Source organism: Corvus kubaryi, unplaced genomic scaffold (assembly GCF_017639235.1).
Source record: "Corvus kubaryi isolate FWS band 111438036 unplaced genomic scaffold, C.kubaryi_AGA036_p1.0 37385, whole genome shotgun sequence".
NCBI lineage: Eukaryota > Metazoa > Chordata > Aves > Passeriformes > Corvidae > Corvus > Corvus kubaryi.
In genome coordinates this window covers 22,001,766-22,028,783 of record NW_024581127.1, presented here as the reverse complement: position 1 = coordinate 22,028,783, position 27,018 = coordinate 22,001,766, and the positions used below count along the sequence as shown (strand labels likewise).

Below are 27,018 nucleotides of genomic sequence, written 5' to 3'. Positions count from 1 at the left end.
GGATATTTGGTAGTGTTTGAAGAGAGGTTAATAAAGACAGTTGGTGAGGCTAGTAATATTGGTGCTTATATTTAAAGTTATAAGCTGCTAAGATAGCCTCCAGAAAGGATGAGAGCTCAAAAAATAAAGTTCCTGGGGAAGAAGGAAAGCAGCTTGGTTTTCTTCTGGTAAAAATCAGTGCGAGTTTGCCTCTAAGCCTGTAAGTCAGTGTGAGTTTACAGTAGCCAAGGAACTGTCTGGTAATTTTATCTACAAAGAATAGAAGAAATGGTGGTTTTTAGATATTAGTCTAGAAGCACTAGTTAGCAAATTAAAGTCTTGATTTTCTGTTTCTTTCTTTTGTTGGTTTTGCACATCTGGTCTCTTGACCTTAATTTAAGTTCTGTTATTGTTCTGTCACTTTGTTTTAAAAATGCTTATAAAATTCTAATAACACAAAAACTGTGTTGGCTTCAATGGCAACAGAATAAATCTCAAGAAGAATGCACTTACTTCGAATGAATGTGATCCAATAGTTTGCTTTCTTGTTTTGGTAAGTATGAACAGCCCAGAAAGCCAGGAGTTTACCCTGAGTTTTTTGCCTTGTGCAACATAGATTTGTGCACCTATAAATTAATCACAGTATAGTAAATAGTTTTAAGAATATACTCTGAAGATTCTCCTAGTTTAAAATGCAGAAAGAGGGCAAGTGAGAGGGAGTGAATTCTCCATACAGGAGGTTAGAGAACTGCGTGGTGTTACACAAACTTGCATGAAAGCCAGGAATCTGTTCTGGCCTGCATGACATGAAGAAGTTCATATAAATGTGGGATGGTTAAAATGTTCTGGATGCTATATTGCACAAAGCAAATGCATAAACAAGGGCATTAGAAAATACTTTAGGATTAGAAGATTAAGAGTAATTGCAAAGGCAGACTGGATGGCTCAGGAGATTGGTAAGGGATCTGGAGCCTTTCACCTCCTGATTAGCCAAAGATGTAACTCAGGTAAGAAAGAAAAAACAAAAGAAGATTCATTAATGTTTGATGTTCCAGTGCAGATGGATTCTAATCAGTAGTTGCAGAAGAAGCCAGGGGTCAAAGACAGTTTTACCCTGAGCGTGTAAACCTTGTGGTTGAGTTTCTCATGTGGATATAGTTTCTGCTGGTAGAATTTTCTTTGTGAAATACATGATTACAGGAGCTGGCAGATTTTCTCTTCCTCTGTGATTTTTTTCAGTTTCTGTAAGAAGTATTTGTAAACTGCTTTGGTGTGATGGAATTTAGGATTGAATTTTGAAAAGGGAGGAGGGAGAATAGGGTAGCATTTGGTTCAAGGGCAAAATAAAAATCAAAGACACATTTTTTAAGAAAAAAAGAAAAAAGAAAGTACTTCTCTTTGCCCAAGTCCATCTATTCCATGAAATCATTGTCTTGACTAATTAATGTAGACATATCTTTTGGAAACATATAGTGCAATTACACAGCTTTGTTGAAGTACTTGCCAACATACTTTAGAAAGTACATCTTGAAACATTGTCAATTACCGTGTTATCTTTTCTCCTTCTTCTGGCTATTTTTGGAAGTGTGTGGTGTATGAGGAGATAGCTTAGTTGTATGAACATATGAGCTTCAGATTTTGACAATTTTTCCCCATTAATGAATAAACTTAATGATTAAGAGTTTTGAGTTTATGGAAATCCTACTGTGAAATATATTTCGGTTTAATCCCAGAATGAGACCTGGCTTTGATTTTTAAGGAATAACAGTGCAACCACCTCCAGCACAAGAATAGAGAACCCATTCTAGTATGTCTTCTTTTATTACAGCATAATAATTAATATCAACTATAATGCCATAGTTGAGGTGCTGCAGAAATAAAGTTTCATAAGCAAGTGACAGTGAAGGGAAGAATTAAATCATGTTTCCACAGTCTGAACTTGTATGTTAGGTTCTCTTTAAAAACAGAACTGTGAAGATTAATTTTCTTCTTTGTATGTTGAGGGAACTGTTGATCTATAGTTGCTCCTACATTTCCGGTACAAGCTGTAGCTGTATTTGTGACTGCCACTAGCTGTGTCAGCTGTTACTTTGGACTCCAGTGCTAGAACAGAATTGCAGAATTTTAGCATTGCTTTTGTTTAGTTTTTTCTTTATGTTGGGAAGAAGTGTCTACTTAAGGAAATGTAACTCTGCCAGAGCAGAGCAGGGGATTAAGTTTTGGGATTTCATCAGAATGAAATAAGGGAGCAAATAGAAGAATCTATCACTTCTGGTACCACATAGAAAAGTGGACATTGATTTCTAGGGTAGGTGTATGTCTGTATCCGTCTGTCCGTCCATCCATCCATCCATCTACCCATATTCCACTTTCTTCTTCTCTTTTTCCTCTTTGTGGGGCAGGTCAGAGAGAGCAGGAGGTTAAGGACAATTACATAGCCAGTGAAGAAGTTTAGTGCCTGTACATAGAGATACAACATGTAACTGAAAAATCTGAAAGTCAGGCCAAGATTTGAGCAAGGTGTGGGAATCCAAACAGTTCTGCAAATGTATGGGTTTCTTCCAGATGTGGCTGGCTGAAAAGTGAAACAGATTCAGTTTATACTGTCATTTAAGTGCTTCTCCCAAACTCTTTGCATGGAAACCAGTTTCTTCAGTTGTCTTTGAATGATAAGCTTCATGGGGCTTTTCAGTAGGCTTTGTAAGTGTGAAAAGAGGCTTTTGAGTGTAATAACATTAAGATGTTCTTGAGTTACTTTTCACATACATGGTCTAATGCAATGAATTATTTTGAATTGTGGCAGGTATTCACAGAAATGCCAAGCCAATAACTGGTAATCAATTACATTCCAGTGGTGTAAAGATTGTATGTGTCTCCCGCATTACAAGAGCTTAACACAAGCACTGTGGGAATATTTAGTTCTACTTTATCCTCTTGTGGTGTAGAGAAGGATGTATTAGCATGGGACACAAACTTGCTGTGTAGACCACTAAGCAGGATTAGCACAAGTTACAGAAATGATGTGATTTACAGTCCACTGTAGAAAATGCTAGTACTAATATGTTTTACCAATGTTCTGAAAAAAAAGTAATTAGCAATGAATAGCAGCTGGGATTATTGTCAGTCAGAGTTTCTAACTGGTATCCACACAGTGTCTGCAAAAATAGGTTTATCTGTAACTCTGGCTAGACAGCTGAGAGTAATGAATGTATTTACTCATTAGAGCCACTTAAGGTAAAGCATCTTGGCCAGTTTTCTGTGCATGCATAGAACAAACATATGTATCTAATTAAATGAATGAAACCAGATCACCTTGCAACTTATATAATCATGCAGTGAGCTGCTGTTATTTTCTGTTTACTGTAATTCCATCAGTGCTTTCTGTAAGTTGTCTTTTGACGCCACTGAGACCTTGAACATTGAAATAATGCAGTGGATGGAGATCTAAAGTGCCAGGTGCTGGAGAGCAGGCCCAGATCCCACTGTTGTCAGTTGGATCAGGCTTAGTATGGCTTTGTCTCCAATTCTTGCTTGCCATAAAATAAAGGGATGTAACTTCTCCGCTGCAGAAGACATGTTAAACATCTCTCTTCCACAGAACCTCTTCAAAATCAAGTTCATAATTTGATAGCAGAATGTGGAGCCCCAGTTAAAAGTGACAATGTTATTACAGCTAAATCCTACTGATTTGGCTGCCTGACTCACCATTGCCTAATGAGATATGTTTCCTAAACAAACAGAAAGCCATTTTCAGTTTATTTAAAGAAAAGTTTTAACTAGTGCATGGGGATTTTGCTTTCTTAAGGAAAAAAACAAAAAAAAAAGAATTGGAGGCTGAATAGCAGCAGCTCATTATGTCGTGGTTTAGTAACTCATTGCCTCACTATACATGCTTAATTCAGATGAGATACAAAGGACAGCATTTCCTTCTCTGAGCTAAATGGCTAAAAGGCATTTATATTATATACATTTAAAAATGTTTACATTTCATGCTCTCTGTATGTCTGAGTCTTTCCATTTGGTGTGATACTGAATGAGCAGTGATCACATTATCTTTGTGGCATAACTGTTGAGGAGAAGAAAAATAATTACACTGTTTGCCTAATGCATTAGAACTGAATCCTGCAGAAATGTAGTAATACACTTACTGGTTGGGAGAATGAAAATCAAACCCTGCAAGGCTGAATTTTCTATTCCCTATAAGACATCTTCTGGGTGTAGAAATTGAGAATGTGTCACAAGGAAGCTTCCACCCATGTCTGCCCATGTGGTGTAGACTGGGTTATGGCAGAGGAGTCAATGTCTGTGGATTTTGGGAATTATCTTCTGGATGCTGTACACCATTTGCTACTCAGGAAAAGAAGCTATGCAGTGGTGACATTTTTATCAAGAGATTCTTTATTTGGCCTTCAAACCAGTTGTACAGGAGCAGCAAATCTCCCTCTGATGTCAGGGGCAGGTGTGGTACACTCCTGGGAAGGCATTAATAACATCAGCCCTGGAAGCCTTCTTCCCTTCCTGCAGAGCATTTTGCTCAGACATCATGAGAACAGTTAAGTAGACCTACCTTATTTTTTTGTGTGTGTAATTAGTGATGTCATGGACTTGGGTGTGGTAGTTTTCTTTGCCACATGCCATTTTTCTGCTGTAGTTTTTCCATCCTTGTTTTACTAAATTGAGCTCTGTGCACGAGAGGAACAGAAGATTTCCTTGGAGAATGTCTGCAGTGAGTAATCCTTGAGAAAGCTGCCTTTTGTTTGAGACATCAGCCACTATGGCTTTGTGAAAAGGCATCCTGGTGGATACTGGATACTCCTGTAGGAATGATCTTTGTAAGAATTGGTCATACTCTGATGCAGCAAACGGAATGTGTTATTTGAAGTTTAATTTTTGTTTGCTTGAATTTAAAAAGCAATTCTCTTTGACTGTAAAGCATGAAAATTATTAAAGCATCTGAGTCAAAAGACTGAGGGTCAGTTCTTTTCTTCCACACCTCATATAGACTCCCAGGAAAGTCTGCTGTCAAAGGGTTCAGAGATACGGGAACTGATGACTGGATCTTCTATCAATGACATTATTCAGTGATATAGTGAAGGAAGGAACAGTCCTATCAGCACTAAGATCATCTTGTGTATGTGTGCCTCAGTCTCTGCAAATCAATGTATTTGTTATTCATATGGAATATATATTGAGCTATGAGAAACATTTAAAAATATTCATCAACCAACGTTAAATATGTGAGGGTATATGTATGATATCTTACTATAGTAGTACAAATGAAAATGGTGGCAATGGTTAATGAAAGAGGCTTATGAATCAGTTGCTCTCTGTTTCTGTTTCCCCCCTTCCCACACCTTGCTATATGAATAAATCTACAGTGGAGCTAAAATGATCTTATTCTTTATTCACAGGTTACTTTAGGTGGAACCTTTATTGGAATTGGGCGGAAAACTCCAGATTGCCAAGGCAACACCAAGTACTTCCGCTGCAAATTCTGCAATTTCACCTACATGGGCAACTCTTCCACTGAACTAGAGCAACACTTCTTACAGACTCACCCAAACAAAATGAAAGCAGCCCTTCCCTCCTCTGATTCTGGTAAAACTTCAGAGAAAAACTCCAATAAATCCAGTCCTACTCTTCGACCATGTGATTCTGGAGACTTGGGGAAGTGGCAAGACAGAATCACTGTAAAAGCAGGAGATGATACGCCAGTTGGATATTCGGTGCCCATCAAGCCAATAGATTCCTCTAGACAAAATGGTACCGATACAACCAGTTACTACTGGTGTAAATTTTGCAGTTTCAGCTGTGAATCGTCCAGCTCTTTGAAACTATTAGAACATTACAGCAAACAGCATGGGGGAAGCCAGTCAGGAAGCCTTCACCCAGATCTGAATGATAAGCTTTCTAGGGGATCTGTCATTAACCAGAATGATCTAGCCAAAAATGCAGATGGGGAGTTAGTGACAAAGACAGAAAAGGGTGCGAGTGTGGCAAAAAAGAAAGACTTGAGTAGCAAAGGAGCAGAGGACAGCATGGTGACAAGCTACAACTGTCAGTTCTGTGACTTTAGGTACTCAAAGAGCCATGGCCCAGATGTAATAGTGGTGGGCCCACTTCTCCGTCACTATCAGCAGCTACACAACATTCATAAATGTACCATTAAGCACTGTCAGTTCTGTCCCCGAGGCCTCTGCAGCCCAGAAAAGCACCTTGGAGAAATTACTTACCCATTTGCTTGCAGAAAAAGTAATTGTTCCCACTGTGCTCTCTTGCTTTTGCACCTGTCTCCAGGGGTGACAGGAAGCTCTAGAGTCAAACACCAGTGCCATCAGTGCTCATTCTCCACTCCCGATGTGGACGTTCTCCTGCTCCACTATGAGAATGCACACGAAGGCCAAGCGTCTGATGTTAAACCAGAAACAAACGCCCTCCCAGGGGCAGAGGGGCCGCTGACACTCAAGGAGAACAAAGAACACTCATGTACCAAATGTGACTTTACCACCCAGGTGGAAGAAGAGATTTCCCGACACTACAGGTACAGTGAAGTTTCAAATGATTAATGGTTGGAACCCAAACAAACAGCCCTCCCATAGTTTCTTAATTAAATGTCACCATTCCTCAAACATTTGAGGAAACTGGAAATCAAAATAAGAATGTATATAGATACAAATCTTTACAGCCAGAGTCCAATCCAACATCCACTTTGTTTTGGAAAACCACCAGCTAAGTTGGTGGATTTAATTATACATTTAAACCTGTGCAAAGGAGAGAGAAATCTGGATTGGTGTGCAGATGCTGAAGTTTCAGCACATTTGAGGTTTGGTCAGCCATTTTCCACCCAGAATCTTGTAGGTACTATATGTACTATTTTAGTTTAGGCTTTTTCTGAGAAAGGTGGCATCTTCATTCAGTCAGGGAGCACGAATGACTTTACTTTCCAAGATAGACTGTGAACTCTTTATGCTCCATAGCAGTGCTTCAATGTACTACCTTTTTGTAGTATTTTCCATTCCCAAGTCCAGCAATGTAATAATTAGTTTAAGAGCATTCCACTGCTGTTTTGGTGTTCGTTTCCCACTGGGAGCAGACACTCTTTTGTCTGTTGATGTCATTCCCCAAGATCCTTTTGCAGATGCTTATTTTCGTGTTGCTGGTTTACAGTGTCATTCTATTTATTTTAAGTGCTAATGTTCCTATTTGGAGGTGGACACGGCCAGTCTCCTGACTCAGTCTGACACAATGTCATAGTAGCAGCCAAGTTCCTGCTAAACTTCTTGGGTCAGTTCCTGGGCTGTTGTAAACTGGCAGTCCATTTTGCATCAGAGGAGGAGCTGGCTCCTAGACTTTGTAAAGAGCAACAGTTATGTGCCACTGCAAAAGCAATGTTAAATATTAGAAAATCATGCTGAATATGTTAATAGTTAAGGCTAATGCGTCAACAACAACGGAAAACTTCAGTATCTATCTCATCTAAAAGATCTTTGTCTGGAAGCCAGCTAGAATGAAGACAAAAGAAGATGCATTTTCAAAGCTAAAGCTTTGTTAAAAGCTCAAGAAACTGTGCCACGTTTAATAGATTCCAAGACATCCAAAATTAACAAAGGCAGACTGGGGCATGATACTTTAATAGAGATTAAAGCTGGGGGCATCCAAATGTTGCCCAACAGAGGGCTGCATTGGCAATATATCAGGAGTCTATTTAGGAAAAAAAAAAAGAGTAGATTGCTCATCTTTAATTTGGAGCTAGGGCCCACAGAGGATTCAGGTCCCAGCATGCAGTTCCCCATTTTTGATCCAAGTGGGCCTGAGGGATGTTGTGTGGATTAATTAGTTAATGTTTGTAAACTGCTTTGAAGATGAAAAGTGGTATCTAAGTTCCAAGCATTATTATAACAGCTTTGAGCCATGCTGAAGAACTCCATAGGCAGCACTTTGTCCGCTGCTGGGGCATGGCATGATCTTTTTTTAGTGGTTAAATAACTGGAAGATTGAAATGGCTCCTTTACTGAAAGAACCCAACCTTTTATTTTGCTGCAGCTGGTAATTTAAGTTTTAACAAGCATGCCAAGCTAAGATCCTTTTTCTCAAGAAAGGAGAAGCCATGACTTTCAAAATTAAGTGCTAAGTCTAAGATGGGGTAGTTGTAGCTGCTCCTTCAGAGGGCTCAGCACCCTGCAGTTCTGGCAGTAGTCACAGGGAACTGCACTTTGGAAAATCAAGAGATACACTTTAAGCATTTTAGTTTCAAGTTGTTTGTCTAAGGCTATTTTGTTTAAAACACTCGAACAACGTATTCTGTTAACCCCAGTCTCTGACATTACTGAGTACTCTGAGGATGTTGTGTAATTAAAGCAAAGTACAATGTCCCCATAACTGCCAGCTTCTTTCCCTTTCTCCTGTACTTACCCCTTGATAATTTGAATTTTGTTTCTTTTCTACTTGTACTGCTGCTGTTTTCCCCCACTGTGCATCTTTTTTTGAAATCACATAAGTTAGTTCAGTTTGCGGTAGGTGCTCTGTAATGGTGAACACAGCAGGTTTTATTGTTTTTCTATGTAAAACCTAGTTTTCACTCTATCAAACTAAGACTTTTGAGACATTATAATGTCTATTTTTATTATTATTATCAGGCCTTTTTTTTTAGTAGAAGTCTGGCATGTATCACGTGTTTTCTTTGCCTTTTTGTATTTTAGGAACTAAAGATAGAGAATAGTTCAGATTGTAAAAAGTCGAACATCTATAAAATAGTAGCATTAGTTGCTACACAGAAACATGCTAATGTAGTCAGCTCGCATCCAACTGGGCTTCTCTGTTTCTTAATCAGAATTTGTCTCAATGCTTTTATGCCACACATTATGTGCATCTGATGTATTTAAAATCCTGTACTCGTGCATGTCTCTAAAACCTCTTCATTTATATAATAAGGAGCTGAATGGGTTTTAATAGTAAACATAATACTAAACATTAATGTGGTGGAAGAAACTGTTCTGCTGTTCACATATTCAGATTTAGCCTTGATAATCTGGAGTATCAGTGTTGGCTTTAGATGCTACTTACATATTTTGATTAAAGTATTTTTTGTCTGCATTATTTTCATTTTTGAGTCATATGTCTGAACAACATGCTTAATTTATTTTATTATTTATTTTGCTTCCTTTTGGCTCTACATCTACAATTTCACTATGTATTCCTGGCTAAAAAATTTTGTATGTCCCAGTGTTATTCCTTTGCAGCCATGTATTTGCAACAGTATTAGAATTTGCAAAAGCAGTATTTCCCAAGTTTTCTTTACAAAAATGTATACTTACACTTAGCGCTCATTGAGTATTTCTTGACATGATTATTTGAGAGCTGTTCAGTTAAATTTGAAGTCAATGAATCACACTGCATTTGAGTTAACTTGTATTTAAACTTCACAAAAATGTGCTTACTGAAATAAATCCCTAGAAGATTTATTTTCCTCCATTTTCCACTAATTTTGCTACTACTCATCTTCCATTATACCTCTGAGGAATCAGATATTCTTTATGTTCATTGTGAAGCTTAGTTTATTCTCAAAACTGCCTGGTATTCTGATGAGCCAGAAGATGCCAACACTTTTAATTTAGATAAAAATCAAACTGAGTATTTGGGCAAATTTTGCATGTTGTTTCACTTAGTCTAGAGATTATTTTCCTGCTTGTTCCAAAATAATTAATTTTGATTGATTTTTTAAAATCAAAGCGGCTTCTTGCAGAAGTGCCTCTTTTTTTTTTTTTTTTAAATTTTGCTAAAACATGAGAAAACAATGCATTTTTTGGAAATTTTTTCAAAACTGCATTTTTGCAAAAGGTAGAAATTTTCATGTAAAACCTTATTTGACAGAAAGCATTTGATTGGTGCTAGTTAAAATTAGAAATGCTATGCGGAAAAATCCTCAAAACTTCTTTTTAAAAAGAAGGTAGGATAGTGATTCATTAAACTACAAAATATAATATGAAAATATAAAGACTCAATTGAAATAAAAGCTTTGGCAATAGTGTAGAATCATTTTTCTAATAAATTATTTTGAAAATGTGGATGACATCAGTTATGAAAGGTTCTGTTAAGAAATTAATTTTGAGTTAATTAAATAATTCCTTACCTCTCAAAGATAAAGGAGGTAGGGGGGCAAAAGGCAAAGGGGTGCTTGGGGGTTATGTCTTCCCAGCACCCAGGCTGCAGCTCAGGGGTGGAGGTGCTGGGGACAGGGGTCTTGGGACTGACCCTCAGACTCTCTGGCAGAAGAAGCCAGAGCAAGGTCTCAGGTGTGCAGATTATGGAAATGTGGTGCCTTTGGGACACTTCCCCCAGAGAAGAAACTCAGGGCAAAAATGTAAATTGAGGCCCACCAGTTCTGGATTTTACAGCAGAGCAGAAGCCTTCACTCGGTGAACAATAGCAGCAGCTATGAGGGCCTTTTCCATCCTCCTGACACCTTAATTCACTGCTCTGAACTTGTTTGCCCTTGCCAATGGCTTTTGCTCTCCTTTGATCTCAGTCTTGCTCTCCACTCTGCCCTGTCTCCTCTCCTTTCTAACACTACACTGAATTTTCTTGCTTGCTTTGCTGTCTTTTCTTCTGAATATTTTCCTTCCCCACAAGCTTGAGTGCAGCACCCATCCAAAAAGTTAACATTCTTATAAACCTGTTTCTTCATGAGAAATGATAGTAATTATTATATTCATAATTAAAATAAAACATGCGAAAAAATGGAAGTGATATGACAGCCATACCTTCTTCCAGAATATTTTCTATGCCCTAGAGCCTAGGACTGTCTTCAGGTAATTAAAAAAAAAATTACTTGTTTTGTAGAGGATGGTGTTTTGTAATACTTCAGACTAGTTAGAAGTATGTCAACAAGACTTAATTAACAACTGGCTAGGGTTGGGAGTATTGCAGCCTGTTAGGAAGTTCAAATAAAAAACATTAAATCCATAAAAAACCCCAACCCTCTAATCTCTCCAACTTCAAGATTTTGCGAGGGAAAATCCTTGTATTTTACAGCACCCAATTCTTGTATCTTATAGCACCAAATTCAAGTACTTTTCAGTGCAAATAATGATAAGATTTTTTAAATTCTCAGAACATAACTGTGTAGCAAAGGTTTTGCCTGAATTTCTTGATATTTAATCTTGGGATTGGGCTGTAAATATTTCAATGTCCACAAATAATCAGGTCTTTGCTTTATTTTGTAGTGAAAATAATAATGTTAAGTGACATCAGTGGATGGGATGACATTGCCAGCCCAGTGCCATATTGCAGATAATGCCAGTTTATGGCTTGAACCTGCTGTTAGTTTGCTTGACGGCTGTATAAACAATAACATAGAAGGGAGAGTGCTGTTTCCTTCTTCATTTACATCACTTTCTTCCATCGCAAGATTTTCCTCTTCTTAGAGTAGCTCTGTACCAACACACAGTATTGCACCAGACAAATTCAGAGTTTCAGATGGTATAGCTGTAGGTTTTCAGATGTAGTTTAGCTGTAAAGTGTAACTTTGAGGTAATGCACAGGAGTGCTTCTTGTGTACTTTGCAAATTGGAATTTTAAAAATTCTGTTGCTTAGCCTTGAAAATCTTTGTACACAACTCTAGATGTAACTTTTGCTTTTAGAAACATAAAATAGGCTTAAATTCTAGTAAAAGAGAAATGAAACATGGCCAATTTGTTTCCCTGCTTGCTGTCAGGGTAGACTGAAAACTGAGAAGAAAACATTTTCTTTTTATGCCTTGTTCTGGGAAAGAATAAGTTTCCAACTTTCAAAAGTTCTCTAATAGCTGATGATAGTTACTATTTTATTATTTGGGACTGTGACTTGCATTGGACAGTTCCAAACTTTAGCTTACGTTTTGGAGCTTGGGGATAGAATAATACGCAGGACAAACCCATGTGAATTATGAAGATTTATAATGTTGATGGCAGATTTTTAATGTGTACTGGAAAAGTGTATGTTCTGAAACAAAAAGCCTGTTGGATTTCTATCTACTGAAGTTTGTCTTCATTTTTTCCATATCACAGTGCTTATCACAGTCTCATAGAAGAATAAAGGAATGCTTATTTGACTGTCTTTGAACCAATTAGAAATAATTTAAATTAACAGACTTTTAATGTAAAAAAGGTGATTTTAGCTGGGCCTCAGCCATGTAGTTACAACTGCATCTAATATTCAGCATTTATTTGTGTCCTCAGAAGTGTGGTGTATCTGGCTGCTGATCAAAAACATTTAGCCAGTGTGGAATGGAAAATTAAAAAAAGACAAGTTCGGCAGAAAAAGATCAGCTGTTTGGAGGTGTGATATCTGTAGATGAGAGCCAAGTTAGGAAGGGGGTTAGCTATCGAAATAGCCAAGTTAAACAAGAGACACTTAGGGCTAAGTAGCGTCCCAAAGGATTGATAAACTTTCACATGGGGAGTGTATGTGGTTGAGCCGTTAGCCCCAAATGGTGTCTTGTTTAGCTTGGCTTTTAAGATAACTAGCCCCTGTCTAACTTGGACTTCTCTGATGGTATCCCACCTTTACAGGGCTGACCCTCTTTATAACTTGGCTTTTTGTATTTATAAAATAGTTTTGATCAGATAGCACTTTTTTTTTTTTTTTTGTTCAGAAGAGAATTAAGCTTGGTTTAGAAAAGAATTAAGTTGCAAGAGAGAGTATATTAGTGCCGCATTGAGAGACAAGCTGATTTTAATAAAACACAATTGTAGAATGAAGGAAAAGGAACACAGCCAGAACAGGATTTTAACCCACAGCTTGCTCTCCCACAAGTAGATTTTGTTGCCATAAGGCTGTGTGGAGAATAACTAAATCTATTTTTTGCATAATGGAACAAGCCCATCTAGTCCCTTAAAATGAATATAAATACAGAAAATGACAAAAAGAAAACTGATACTGCACAAGGGCTGAAAAGCTTGAGTCTGAATGTGTACTCATGTCTGTGTGCTGACACAACTGCAAGAAAATCAGACAATATAAATAACATATGGTTTGTTTTTCCAACAAAAGGAGAGAAGGAAGACAAGGGGGTTTAATAAGTTTGGCAAGTTGTCCCTTCTAAACTATCGTAGTCTAAAAGGGACATTTTGTGTATCATTCCAATTCTACAGATGCACCAAGAGCCAAATCCTGCTCTTACTGAAGTCAGTGGGAGTTTTGCCATCGACTTCACTGAGACAAAGATTCGGCCTTAAAAGAATTAATTGTAACAATTGGAGTTGTCAGGGCAGTAACAGATTTCTCATACAAGTTATGTCCAGTGTGAATAGTGAAAGACTCATTTTTTTTAGCTTGGCTAAAGGCACTGTTGTGACTCTGAATGCCTGGGGTGTGGATGTGTGAGCATGTCTGCAGGGAGAAGCTCTTGTAGAATTCTGTACATTTTGCAGGGCAGGGATGATATTTTGCTCTGCATTGGTAGGATGCTGGGCACAGTGGGGCCTGGAGCCTGATACAGGGCTCTGACCACTCCTGGACTGTAAACAATTATTCATAATGGCGTTAGAGAACTCATAAACAGTGTTCTGTTCCTATGATAGATACAGTAAGTGGGTAACATGTTGTTCTCATGTAGCAACATATGCTTTACATAATTTAGTAATGCAGTACTTTTTATAGGCTTTTAGAGTAAAAACAGGAAGGCGTGTTATTCCACACTGCTCCACAGCTCCTACCAAAGAATTTCTGTATGTGACAGGAAATGCAGTTCGCAGTGACACAGCCTGTGCTTTTTCTTTAGAACAGCATCTTTTTAAGTTGTGTTAAAATGTCTGTGGAAAACCAAACACTACTGTCTGTTGTGTAGAACCTTCTGTCCTTCAGTGTATTCTTATCCATAAGTTAACCAGAGCTCCATTCAAAATCATCTTTGTCAAGCAAAAGTATATGGAATTGGTGGAAAGTAAAGGACTTTTTAAAACAGTTTAACTTTCTAACGTACATCTGTATTATATGAAGTGGGTTTTTTTTAATAACAAGAGAACTATCCTCTTCTATTTGATTTTGTTTGAAAAATACATTTTTTTTTAGTGTTTCTGCTGCAGTAGAGAGTGAAAAGTGTATTGCAGAAAACTGAAGAGGAAAAACACAAAATCCCGGTGAAAATTTTATGAAGTTGAGAATAAGGCAGTGGAATGTGAAGGCACGATAAGAGGCCATTGCAAGGCATGGGGGGAAAAATCAGCAGTATTTTTGCCCTGTTGTATAAGACACCAAAGTAAACCTGCTTGCTTTATTTAGAGGGTCATAGTGTAAGTTTGATTTATTTTCTTAATCTTGGTAGGTAAAACCACTGTGAGAGGGAAGGCCAAGGGGTGACTCTCCTGTTAATCTGCTTCTTGTTTTCTTCCAGGCGAGTACACAACTGCTACAAATGCCGTCAGTGCAGCTTCACAGCTGTTGACACTCAGTCACTACTAGAGCACTTCAACACTGTGCACTGTCAGGAAATGGACATCACTACAGCCAATGGGGAGGACAGTCATGCCGTTTCGTCTATCAAGGAAGAGCCAAAAATTGACCTTAAGGTCTACAGTCTGATTAATCCAGATCCCAAAATAGGAGAGCCCATATCTGACAGCATAGTGAAGAGGGAAAAGATAGAAGATAAGGAAGTGCTCAAGGAGAAAGGCTGGACTGACAGTCCCAGTGATGATCTTCGCAATGTGTCCTGGAGAGGAACAGACGTTTTGAGGGGGAGCCCATCATACACACAGACCAGTCTAGGCTTACTGACCCCAGTGTCTGTTGGTCAAGAGCAGCCAAAGCCTTTAAGGGATAGTCCAAATGTAGAAGCTGCCCATCTCGCGAGGCCCATTTATGGCTTGGCAGTGGAGAGCAAGGGTTTCCTGCAGAGTGTCCCAGCCGGAGCAGCAGAGAAAGCCGGGCAGCTCACCCAGCCCTACTCTGGATCCGGGGACGGGAAGGCAAAGGACGAATCCCAGTCCTTATTACGGGTAGGAAACTTTTTTTCCCCCTCTTGCTTTTTATTATTGCATATGTGTTATGTTTGATTGGCCATGCAAATAATTTCTTTAGGTCTGGACTGATGTGGTTGGGGTTCTTTTAGTGCATGGAAACAAAAAAAAAAAGGCAAGGAAAGACTTGAATTTGTAGAGCCAAACTGGCAGGTGAATTTACCAAGGTGTTCACATAAAGCAATCTATATATTGATGTAGTATTAGTAAGCTTCGGCTTTTGCTATTTAGCTCTGATTGAATTTTGTTTAATCATCCCTGCTAATTGTGCAGGTTGGTGATACATTTGAGGAAGGGAGGTTTAGAACCCCAGAAGGCTGCACATCTGTTACACTAAAACAACTAATCACCTCTTAAATTTTGTGGTGGTGTGACAGTTTGCACTTAAGCAGGATTTCATATTACTACATATCTTAGAATATGAAATGTGAGTTAAATATTAATAAAAAGTAACCCTTTTTTGTGAAGCAATGTAATTATATACAAATTTTGACACTTGTCTGGTTGCCTTGGAAGCAAAATAAAAAGAAAAGGAAAGATCTCACGTGATAAGAGAAGGCAAATATTTGTCACATCAAATAATTCCTATTTTTTTTAAAAAGAAAAGGATCTATATACAAGGAACTTTCCCATCCATCAAGGTGTGTTTTTCCCACTGTAGAGAAAACTGAGGTTAGAAAAGCTCTCACATTCTGAGGAGCTGAACAGGGAGACAAATAAATGCTTTTCTCCTGAAGTCATCACATGTTTTCAGGAGCTGGTCTCTATCTGAATTTATAGCTACTTGCCACAGGAGCAGTCAGTCTGCAGACAAAGCTCACTAGAATGGAAGTGATGATCTGCTGGTTTCCTTTATTGTCTTTTGTAGCAGCATTTATAACCATAGCATCCATTAGTGTAACACATCAGAAAAAGACAAAAAGGAAGATAAATGTTTTATTCCATGGTCTGCTAAGATTATACACAGGTTTATCTGTCTCTGTACATATAGGTGTCTTCAAAGCTGTTTTAAATGCAGTCAGTGGTGTTAAAAATATTGCACATATTCTAATTATAAAATGGAGTGTCTGTAATTTAAACCCTGCATGCAATTTAGGGGGACCACAAACTTTTGTACCTTAGTTATTGTTCTCAGATTTCAAGTGTATGAAAAGCAGTTACAGTATGACAGGTTCCTTGTTGCTAACCTCGGTGTGTGCTCACTGTGGATGGCAATATTATATTTCTCTCCTCCATTAGGAAATATGTATTAAAATACTTAAATAAACCCATGCAGCAGTGGAATTCATGCTGTACATATGATGTTAGTTACATCCCACTTCAGTTCTTGTACTGGTTCTTAGCCATGTGCAGACAGATTGGCCAGAGGAGGCATTTAAATTGTGGTTTATCAGAATACAAATAATTTTTATTTATTTTTTGAGTACCAGAGGAGGAAAGACAACTAAACAAGAATTTGCAAAGGGACACGATAGTATGCAGAATCAGCTCTTAAAGGTCTTAATTTGGTTGGTAGCTGGTTCTAAAATCTTAGTAAGCATTAGAATAAGGCCATTATATTACCTGTTTTAGCCACTGCTGAATGTAGAACGGGAAACTGTAGGCTGACTGCTTCCTATGCCCTTTTAAAAAATAAGTTCAGATGCTTTTTTAAAGTCTTTACACAAAACCACTTTTTTATACTTTTTTTTTTCATTAGTACTTTATCAATTTGGAAATAGTTTCATCACTTCTGGGTATGAAAAACCTGTCTCTTCCATACTTTTCTGAAAAAAAAAAAAGTCTTACTTTTGTGTAGTAACAGTGCATATAAATTAGTTCCTTGCATTTTAAAATGTGCACAACCCTCCTTTTCTTTTATAAGTTCTGTAATGATGTATTAGCAGATTATGTCTACAGGGACTGATGAAACCATATCAACATTGTTCAAACAGGAATTAATTTTGTGTGCACCTTCAGCTGCCATGCTCTTCGAACTCTGTTGTGCCAAGGACTTGTTTGTCTGGGTCTTTTCCTTAGTGATAATATTTGAATTTTCACTTTTCTTTGAAAATTGGACAAGTTGCTTTTGTCAGCTTGAAATATTTTTATAAAAGTGGGGGAAAGGAGGTTAACTTTTTTCATCTGCTGAACAGACTTCCTAATCTTACATTTTTCGTCATGATTGATGGATAGAGAAAACATAAGGAGAATTGAAACTTCTTGAAGGTAAGGGGTGATCTGAAGGATAGGAGATGTGGGAGTGTGATTCTGTGAGTGATATTAGTTTCATCTTCCTCTCAATCTGTGAAAAAGATCATAGAAACCCAACTCCTTTAATTTGCTCTTGATTTTGTTTTCTGCAGACAGAGTTAGGGTATGCAGTACTGGAGCCATAAATAAGAAGGCAAAGCGATGGTCAACTTGACCATTGGGATCTTAGTGTTAAGGATTATCTGACATACAGATATGTATGCCTGGAAGCTCAGTTGGCCCAGAGAGAAATAAAAATTGTTCAGAAAAGAACTTACCATCCATTCCTGAAAAAGCTAATTTTTGTAATCCTCTGAAATAAAAAGATACACTGTACTGTTAAGCAAATCTTTCATTATTGTCTACTTTTGGCTACATTTATTTTTTTAATGTGAAATAGCTTGTAGGCGTAGCTAATGCTGTATAAAAGTTGGTCCTCTCTGAAAGCAAAGTGTTAAATCAATACATCCTTCTAGTATCATATAATGAGTGCTTATGCAAAACACTGTATCCCAGGACGACTGGTGACTAGGAAACAAAACCTATAATAAAATCACTCTGGACACCTTCATTTTTTTCCCCCTGAAGATTGACACAGAGGAAGCCAAAAATTTGGGATTACTCAGTGAATAAACACTGAGAAATGGGCTGAAGAAGAAAATCCCTAACACATCCCTTTGGTTGTACTGGCTATTTATAAAGTGGTTCTGCTTATTACAAATGATTTGTAATGATTTGACAGTAGCAGCAATACCATGTGCTTTTAATTTTTTATGTTCCTGATGATGGGAGGAAGGCAAAGTGGAGATCAGATTTTTTTCACATTTTTTCATCTAGATAGAGGTTGATACTGCAAATTTAGGAGCGATTAGCATTTTGGTAAAATATCAGAGATAATACAAATAACTGGAGAAGGGGTGACAATATGCCATGGCCCACAGAAATTCCTAATGCTTACAGGGTAATTAATTTTTGGAAATTGCTTGGAGTAATTTTTTGGATGTAGTCTAAGCCATTTATATGCTGTTTCTTGCATTCCTTCCATACATGATGGCCATGGTCCTTCCCCAGACTCTGTGCTACAGTAGATTATTTGTGGGAGTCATTGGGTTAAGATTTCTGTTATTTTTAGAAGCTAAAAGACTGAATTGCTTGTGACCCTTGGGAGGTGGAGATGGTGCAAACACATGTGTGCAGTGGATGCACCTTTTTCCCTGAGAATGCTTCCAAGCTTTGTGTGTGTAACAGAATCTTTCTCAGGGGCTTGGTACACTTCTGTCACTAGCTTTAATTTCTTTTTCTTATTAAAGTATTTCCAGCAGCTGTACTTACAGCGGATTGGTATGTTTTGCAAATAGGAATTACCAAAAATGTACCTCAGCGTGGTACAATGTGGACATTATTTCTGCTCTTCCTTAGAGTAGCTGATTTTCTAGTTTAAAGATTTGTTGATACTGGAAGGTCTATTGAGATGCAAAAATGTTCCTTTTTTCGGGTAGCACATTGGCAGCCAGCAGACTCCAGGCCAGGCAGATTGTTTAATGCTTTGACAGCGCAGATCTTGGACAGCAGGAAGTTTTTGCTAAACTGATTTTAAATGAAGTGTCCTGTTTTGGTGTGTATGGACACTGCAGAATAAAGTTTGCCACAAAATGGGGAATTGTAGCCTGAGCCTTCAAACCTACACACAGACCTAGTTAGCCCACCTAAAGGTGTTGGTATAGACATAGTAGTTTAGTCAACAGAGATGCAGAATAACACAGGTCAGTGTGTCTGTCCTCTGGGGCTACGTGGACCTGCAGACAGCAAGGAGAATACTTTGTGTATTAATCATAGTTCATGGAGGGATTTGTGTACTGTCAAAGGGAGACAGATTGTTACATTATTGCAGAAGTAGTGTGGATTTTTATCAAAAGCATACTGCAGGCTGTAATGTTAAATATCTGTCAGGTTATGTTAACCTTAGCGATGAGCTTTTTATATGGGGCAGAGGATAAAATTGACTCTTCTATTAAACTGAGATTATTTTGCACCATAATGATCAGACTGTTTACACACTACAGGAAATCACAGCATTTGAAAAAAGTTTTCGTTTACTTTACAAAGAGATTTTTTTTTTGTCTGCGATATTTGCTCTTGTGGTATTTCATATGGTGTTCTGGCTGAAGCTGGTCATACAGCTTTAAATTTGGGGGAGACAGGGAATTAGAAAAAGTTATTTCCCATCTCCCTGTTTTGCATTCTCCTGTGTGGGTGACTGACAGAGCTAATTTTAAAATAAGCAATTGGTATTTAAGTATTAAATCTACATATAATTGCTTTAATATCAGTGTGGTAAATATCAGACACAATTCCTAGTGGCAAAACATCATTTCTCCTATTATCAAGTACTGACTCCTGGTATCCACAGAGCTGGATACCAGATAGCTGCAAAGCAGTGGAAATGCTGAGCTGTCCTTTGTGCTTTCCAAAAGACTTCTGTAAGCACATACAATTCTTGGCTAGAAGGATTACATACATTTGAGGTAAAACCTGCCTCTCTGATGTTGGTAGAAATATTGCTGCTGCTGCTGCCTTTAGCGGGAGCACAAGAAGCAGCATGAGAAGGTTCAAGCACACGGAGTGGGATCTTCGTTTAAATGTGATTTTTCAGTGGCCACTCCAGGGTGACAGGTGGAAGTTTTTGTGTTCTTTGGCATTGTGTCCCATTTCCAACCATCTTCTCATAGTAGCATCTTAATGGTATATCTACAGAATTAAATTTAATGCATATAATTGCATCACACTTCTTAGATTTAAGTTGGTATAAGTCTTGGGTACTGCATCTCATCCCTAAGCAACTTCAGGAGAGAAAAAGCAGCCCTTTAAACAAGAAACATCTAAAATAGTTTCTCTGTAGCTGCATCTCATTTTTTTCCCATTTCCTCTGACTCTGTTAGAGATCTTTCAGGAAGTATTTATAGTCAAGGCCATTCATTGACATACGGGTCCTTTAATTAGCTGAGGGGAACTCAGCAGGCACTGTGTCTTACTAATGCACAGAGCTCTGGCAGGTCAGAGAGCTGACAAAGTCTTTCATTTTTTTTTAAAGCACCTGTTTCTACAAGTCTCTGCCTGGGGAGTCAGTGGGCTACTTTTTTACATTTAACTACATCCTGGAAAATGGCAAGAATCCTCCAACAAGGAAAATGAGAAAATAAAGTTAGTACTTGAAGATAAATAGTTTTGAAGCATTGTGTTTACCGTGCAAAACAGGCTGGTAAAATCTGTATTCTGGTGAAGGGCTCAGGAATGAAGCTAAAGTAACTTTCTGAAGGTTTTCAAGTAGTTTAGAAACAAACATGTACTTGGCTGCTTTTAGTAACTACTGGAACCAAACCCATAAGAAATTGAATGTTTTGCATTACTCATCCTGACAGTGATCAGATAGGACTAGAAAGTAACTTTTAGAAAAATGTTAACCTGCCCAATGAAAGGCATGTTTCTGGTTTTTGTGTGGGGTGTGTCTGTCATGTGGTGAGACAACCCCACCTCATCCATGTTTACCCACTCGGCAGGGCATAGGGTTTTTTCTTTTCCTTCTTTCTTTTTTTTTTTTTTTTTTGGTCTCCCTTTTACGAAGTGTGGTTTGGAAGAGAATTAAGTGATAAAATCATTATTTGGGTGGGGCACGGTAATAATGCGAAAGGGCAGCAGCTGCGTCAAAATCCTTGATGAAAAGGTGAATCAGTATGTGGAACAAAGGGCTGGGAAGATGGGTAAGGGCCCCCAGGCCGTTGGGTAAGCAGCGGGGTTTATTGAAGTTGCTATGATCAATAACAATGATTCAAGCAGGGAGAACCAAGATAATTCTTGATTTAAAACAAGCTGCTGCATTTGGATAGATGAGATCGAAATGCAGATGAGAGCAAAAGAGTGCTTTCTTGTATTGAACTGAGGGGCCAAAACAGATGGACAATCAGTGTCACATGAAATTAGCTCAATTTTATATGCCCCTTCCTAATTCAGGTGAGAGGAGCTCTCTTTTGCTCTGTCTGGTCTGGTATTTGGTGTCCTGGTGTAGGGTGAGAGCGAGAAGTGTCTGTGCACTGTTTTGACGTGCCTGCACCTGGGCTTGGTTTGCTGGGTGAAGATAAGCTGATGCATGTGGCAGCTGCTCTGTGCCATCACTGCCATGGGGAAAGACAGTATCGGACTCGGCATGAGGGTAGGAGTATCCTTGGTTCCTTGGCACACTGCTCCTTGGCCACCCCCACTGCTCTGGCCTGGATGGGGGTCTGGGCACAGAGGCGACTCCTGACACTGTCCCCTGGCCTGAACAGGAGTCTTCAGTGCACTGCAGGTCAAGCCAGGCCTCCCTTGCCCTGGGCTCGGGCCTGTAGCTCTCCCTCCCGGCTCAGCCCCTCTGTGCCGCGGAGCCGCCCATGTTGGCACTGGGACCGGCCCAGTCCCACAGCCCCTGTTCGTGCCTCTTGCCCCGAACTGGGCACATGCAGTGAGGCAATGCTTTTATTGTAGGTATGACTGGTATGGTTAGCAGATAGTGTTTTTACCATCTTCAAGTACATTCCTGATGGTTTTTTTTAATTTTAAATTGTGCTGACAGTGACTGCAGCTTGGTTAAAGCATCCATGTGTGGGGCATAACTGTGGGCATTGCAAAGGCCAACAGTGCAGCAGCAGCTCCCTCCAGTCTAAACAGTTCACAGAACTGTCAATGAGGAGCCTTGTTTAAAATGGGAAGTAAGTAAATGCAGCTTCTTGCATAATGACTAAATTAAAGAATTAGTTGAGCTTTACCAAAGTTTTGAAAAGTTAAGTGCAACTATAACTGTTTTACAGCCCTATTATTATTCTGTATTGCCAGTAATACGTAGCAATAGATGTATACCTGAAGTGAAATGGAAGCTTCAATTGTATTTAGAAACTAAGGATAATCTTTGCCAAACTGGATCCAATAAGAAGCACACATTCATGCTTGAGGACAGAACTTGCTGCTAACATGTAGATTTTCAATGGAAAATTAAATTTCACAGATGAATGCAGGCAAGGACTGTACATAATTCCATTTTTGCCTGAAGTACCATGGTGCTGAACAGCGAAAATCTATGTGAAGATACCTCTAGCATCTGGAAGTGCAGAGTTGCTTTCTGTACTGAATTTCAGATGATCCTCTAGATGTATTTGGTAATTAAAAGACATAATAAAATACACTCTTTTAGAGGAGGGATCTTACAACAGCAAATAAATGTTTAATTTATTGGACTAAAAAGGGAGCATTGTAGTTATAATTGATTTGAAGGAATCCAGATGCTATCCACATCCGAACAAATTCAAAATGCTAAGGATTTATAAAGAGGTTTATGAATAAATGGTGCACATACATGCTGTGATTTTTGTCATGGGGGTATCTAGGGCTGATAATACAGCCAGTTAAAAACAACTATGGAAAATAGCTATTAGATGAACAGATGTGTGCTGAAACAGAAATATGCATATATATGTGTGTGCATGTGTGTGTGCAAGATATGAAAAAGGTTTTCTGGAATGTCTTTTGTTACCTTGGCACTCCTCAGAATATGCATATGGTCACCTTGGAACTAGTCTTAATTTTCAGGTCTCTAATGTAGCCCAATTGATTTAGTGAACAATTTCCTGCTTAATATAATTAATTTGCTTCTTCCACCCAGTTCTGTTTTTGAAATGAGGCTTTACAGGGGCTAAATGGTTCTTGCTGATGTTTTTCTAAGCATATTTTTTAGTAGCATATACATGTATTTTAGAAAATATTACAGTCTTTTTTGTGGTGATATAATCATATGTGTATGTAATATAAATCCATAAATACATGTATTCCTGTTGCACATTACATTATTTGGAGTTCAGATAGTATATATATTTTTAGCATAAAGATGAGAGGAGGAATATATTTTTTTGTGTTGTGTACAGTATTAGGTATCTGAAGCAATTGGAGTGGTGGCAGCCCAGGTTGTGCAGCACTTTGCAGGCAGCTTGTGAACAGGCTTGAAAATCTTTGCTGAGTTTGTGTATCCCTGGACTGCCTGAGATTTTCAAATCTCAGGTTGGTGAATCATGTTTGTCCTAGTTAGATGATTAATTCCCTATGTTTTCTTGGCTGCTCTAGGCTGTAGTTTCCTAATTCTGTCTGTAAAAAGGGAATTTCCCATCTAAAGGGCAAGAGTGAAGAGAGATGTGTTAAACTCTATTGTGCAACAGTACAATGATAGTCACATATCATAGTACTGCATCCTGCATCGATATTGCTGGTTATCTTCTCTGCGTGTGATGATGCAAACTTTGTCAAGCATACCAATGAAAGAACGAAAACTGAAAAAACAGATTTTTAATTTTAATTTTAACTTCGTTAAAATTTCTATTCTTTCCTTCAGTCTGGGTGTGGGTGGGGGAGGGAAGCCAAAGCAGGAATTTTGGAGCGAGACATTTGCATTTCTTGGTTGACTTTGACCTCGTTTTGGTTTATGTGCCTCTGATGTGTATGGTAGCAAACTGCACATTTTCACTTATGGGAAGAAGTCTTTTAACAATGGCTTACAGTGCAGTCTTTAATCATGTAAGTTGCCTCCAGCACTTGCTGAGAGTAAAATTCCATCCTCTTCATTTTCAGATGGGTTGTACTATCAGCTGTTTCTCCTTGCAAGACTGTCTGTGATTTGAAAATCGTGTTTAAATTAAAAAAAAGTGAGGGAAAAAGAGAAATAATCAGAACGTTTGTCAAGAAATTTGCTATGAATGGGAATGAGAAGCAATGCAAACAAGCTTGAAATGAGTTTTAATTCACATGTTATTCTGGGAGCCTACAATTTCTGGTGAGAAAATGGCATATTTTAGGTCTATTTCCTCCAGTTTTTGGCATGGAGCAATGCCTGTTTTGTTCAGTCAGATGTTCAAATGGGAATTTTGGATGCTTAGAACTAATTTTAGTAGGTGGGGGGCAAATTTATTATGATGCTACAAATAGAGTTTGATCACAGCTGCTCCATTGCAATTATAAAAATTGGCTGTGAATCACTTAAACTATATTTACTGGTTGAAAAAAAAAAATAGTCTATACAAAACTGTCTTGTTGCCCATAAAGTTCTCAGTATCATCATTTATATACACAGTATTTTGAATTAGACTTGATCACGTTCCAGATTATTTTCATGCCTCTCTCCCCCCATGCCCCAACAGTGATAATGTGCTCAAATGACTCTCCCATTCTTTCCAAGTTAGGGTGAATTTCTGAGCTTGTTCTGAAATTACAGTAAATCACACACAGACCTCTTAAGACTTATTAAAAAATGTTAGTAAGTTCACTGGAAGTTGGGCACTTCAAAGCTCTTGCTACTCCAGTCTGTACATGACTAAAAGGCTGTAGGGCAAACACCACAAGGTGAAAGCTTACAAATCAAAGCAAAACTTAATATACCGCTATTATCCCCTTTATAAGACATATGGAGAATAATATCTTTACATATTTATGAGGGTTTTTTTTTCCCGATAGTAATTGCTTTAATGTTCATGGATTTATGCTTTTGAGTTAGAAAATACTGAGTTATATTTTATATTTTTTCAGTGTTTCATGGCAGCTCTTCTTCCAACCTAAAATGGATGTATTCCAGACTTGTTTAAAAGTTCTTATTGTGCAGAATAAATTTGGTCAACCTGTTTTTGAGAAAAGTGTTTTCTTCACAATTCAGTTATGGACTCATCTGTGGTGATTATTTTGACATTACTCCCTGCAACTGATAAAGAAGACAAAACATCTATAAAGCTCTCCACTGACAGCACAGTACCTGTTAGTATATTACTGAAACACATTTATATTTGACTGAGGTATGCTAGAAACTTAAATATTTCCTTTTGTTTAAAATTCTCATAAACCCTACTTTATTCAGGGCTTGAGTGGTGAGGAGAGTTAATGGAAAACATGATTAAAATCTTGTAGGCTTCAAGGCTTGTAAATATCTTGGCACCTGCATATGTTTGTGTGCATTCATGTGTATGGTTACTAATTTTAAATTAGGTTAAAAATTAGAATTAAATTTTAAAAATTATATTTATATTTAAATTAAGAGTGAAAAAAGGTTTTCATCTGAAAACAAAATTTCCGTAATTATTTAGCAAAATGGTTTGTAGGACAAATATTAATAATTTTTAAAGCAAAGAGTGTGTTACAACTTTACTGATTTTTCCATTACAGAAAATTATGTTCCGCTTAGCAGAAGTTTTAAATACATCTTTTCATCCCTTTAAGACTGTAGTCTTAATCATCACTTAATTGTTTTGCTTTTACCTTCTAATAGCAAGCTAAATGGTTGAAGGGTACAGGTCTTTGCAGTGGTTATCCATAACGACTATCATGTGTGATGTAGGGACTTCAAAAAATCAAGAGGACAGTTGATACCTGTTAAACTTGGACCCTCAGTTTCTTGGTGTAAGCGACTCCTCACATTTTAATCAATCCTCATGACCAACTTCATGTATCTCAGGAGAGGTGTTGCATTCAACTTCACTGCCCCAAGTTGGGGTTGATGTAGACCTCTAGAAAAAACTTTTCCTGAAATGCATTATTTCAGTGAGTAAATAGACAGTTTGGAGTTAAACCATAATCATTGCTAAAAGTATTTGAGGGCTTTCTTAGTGATACCCTCCTTAAGAGGCGAAGCGTAAGCTATTTTGAATACCAGTCCCCCAGGTACATCACTGTTGGAAGGTAAGAACATTTTTTAAAACACTTAAGTTGAGAAATATTTTATCTGTGCTGGTTCTGTAACCTTGGCAAAGAAAGTAATTTTTGCAAGCATTGGGAGATGAACTGGAACTCCATTCAGTAGTCCACACCAAAGGGCTCCCAAGTTCCTGGAGAGCAGCTGGATGTGCCTGCTGTTCTGCCTGGCTGTGAATGCCTGTAGACCCGTGCTGTCAGCTGTTTTTATCAGTATAGGTCTGCTTTCCTCTTTGCTTGGCCAGGTTGCAAAGAAAGTTCACGGAAACCACTCTTTCCTTGTCTTCTTTTGCTTGGTTTGGCTCTCTCTCCCCTCAATCTTATGTGGAACTCACAGATACAAGTCATTAAAATTCTCCAGATTTGGAGCTGTCTTTTGAAAGAAATTTACCAAACCATTCATTTTGTTATAAAAACTGTCTAGGCTTTCTGATCTGCCTTTCCTAAAATATACATTGTCTGCATTGCAAATGGAGGCTTTCTGATGGGGAGAGATTAAGCAAAAATGTCTCAATCTTGTTCTCAGTATCAGTGCTGTGCCATGGTTGGAGCCAGGGTGCTGGTCTGCAGTCTCTGCTCTGACAGGTTTCCTCTGGAATGCCTGCACACAAACGGCCCTTGCGATCTGATACCTGTCCGACCAAAAACATTCTCATGGCCTTGCTTGCTTTCATCAGCACCACTTAGTAAACCTCACCTAGTGGAAGGAGACATGTTGGAGCACAGCAGAAGAACAGAATGGGTGAAACTACAAATTGTTAGTCTGTTAAACACAGATTATGTCTTTGGGTACAATTCCATTAGCGACTGAATGAGTCTGGATGGGTAGTAGCTTGTGGAAGTATTTGTTATGACAAAACCAACTTTTCGTTAATAGACAAAGTTATCCTGTTTTCCTCTGTAGTCTGGCCAACTTCAAAATGTTTCAAACTAATTTCAGACTTGTAAAACACTGCCTATCAGATACAGACATATGGATTGAACTAGTAATTTGTTTGCCATCTGCTGATAAAGGAAGCAAGGCGTCTAAGTAGAAAATGAAGAATTCCCTCCCTCTCCCCC

At 38.2% G+C, this 27,018-nt stretch overlaps 1 protein-coding gene across 7 annotated transcripts in view; it reads left to right on the top strand.

Annotated features, from left to right (window-relative positions):
• The window catches only part of TRPS1 (transcriptional repressor GATA binding 1), a 213,709-nt gene that overhangs the window by 49,291 nt on the left and 137,400 nt on the right, over positions 1-27,018 (top strand). For 6 of the 7 annotated variants that reach the window (XM_042035780.1, XM_042035779.1, XM_042035775.1 and 3 more), the window contains 2 exons: positions 5,391-6,520; positions 14,352-14,955. In XM_042035780.1, coding sequence (XP_041891714.1) covers positions 5,391-6,520; positions 14,352-14,955 — 1,734 coding nt within the window. The remainder of the gene's footprint in view (positions 1-5,390; positions 6,521-14,351; positions 14,956-27,018) is intronic. The other variant, XM_042035781.1, reaches the window with a different exon arrangement.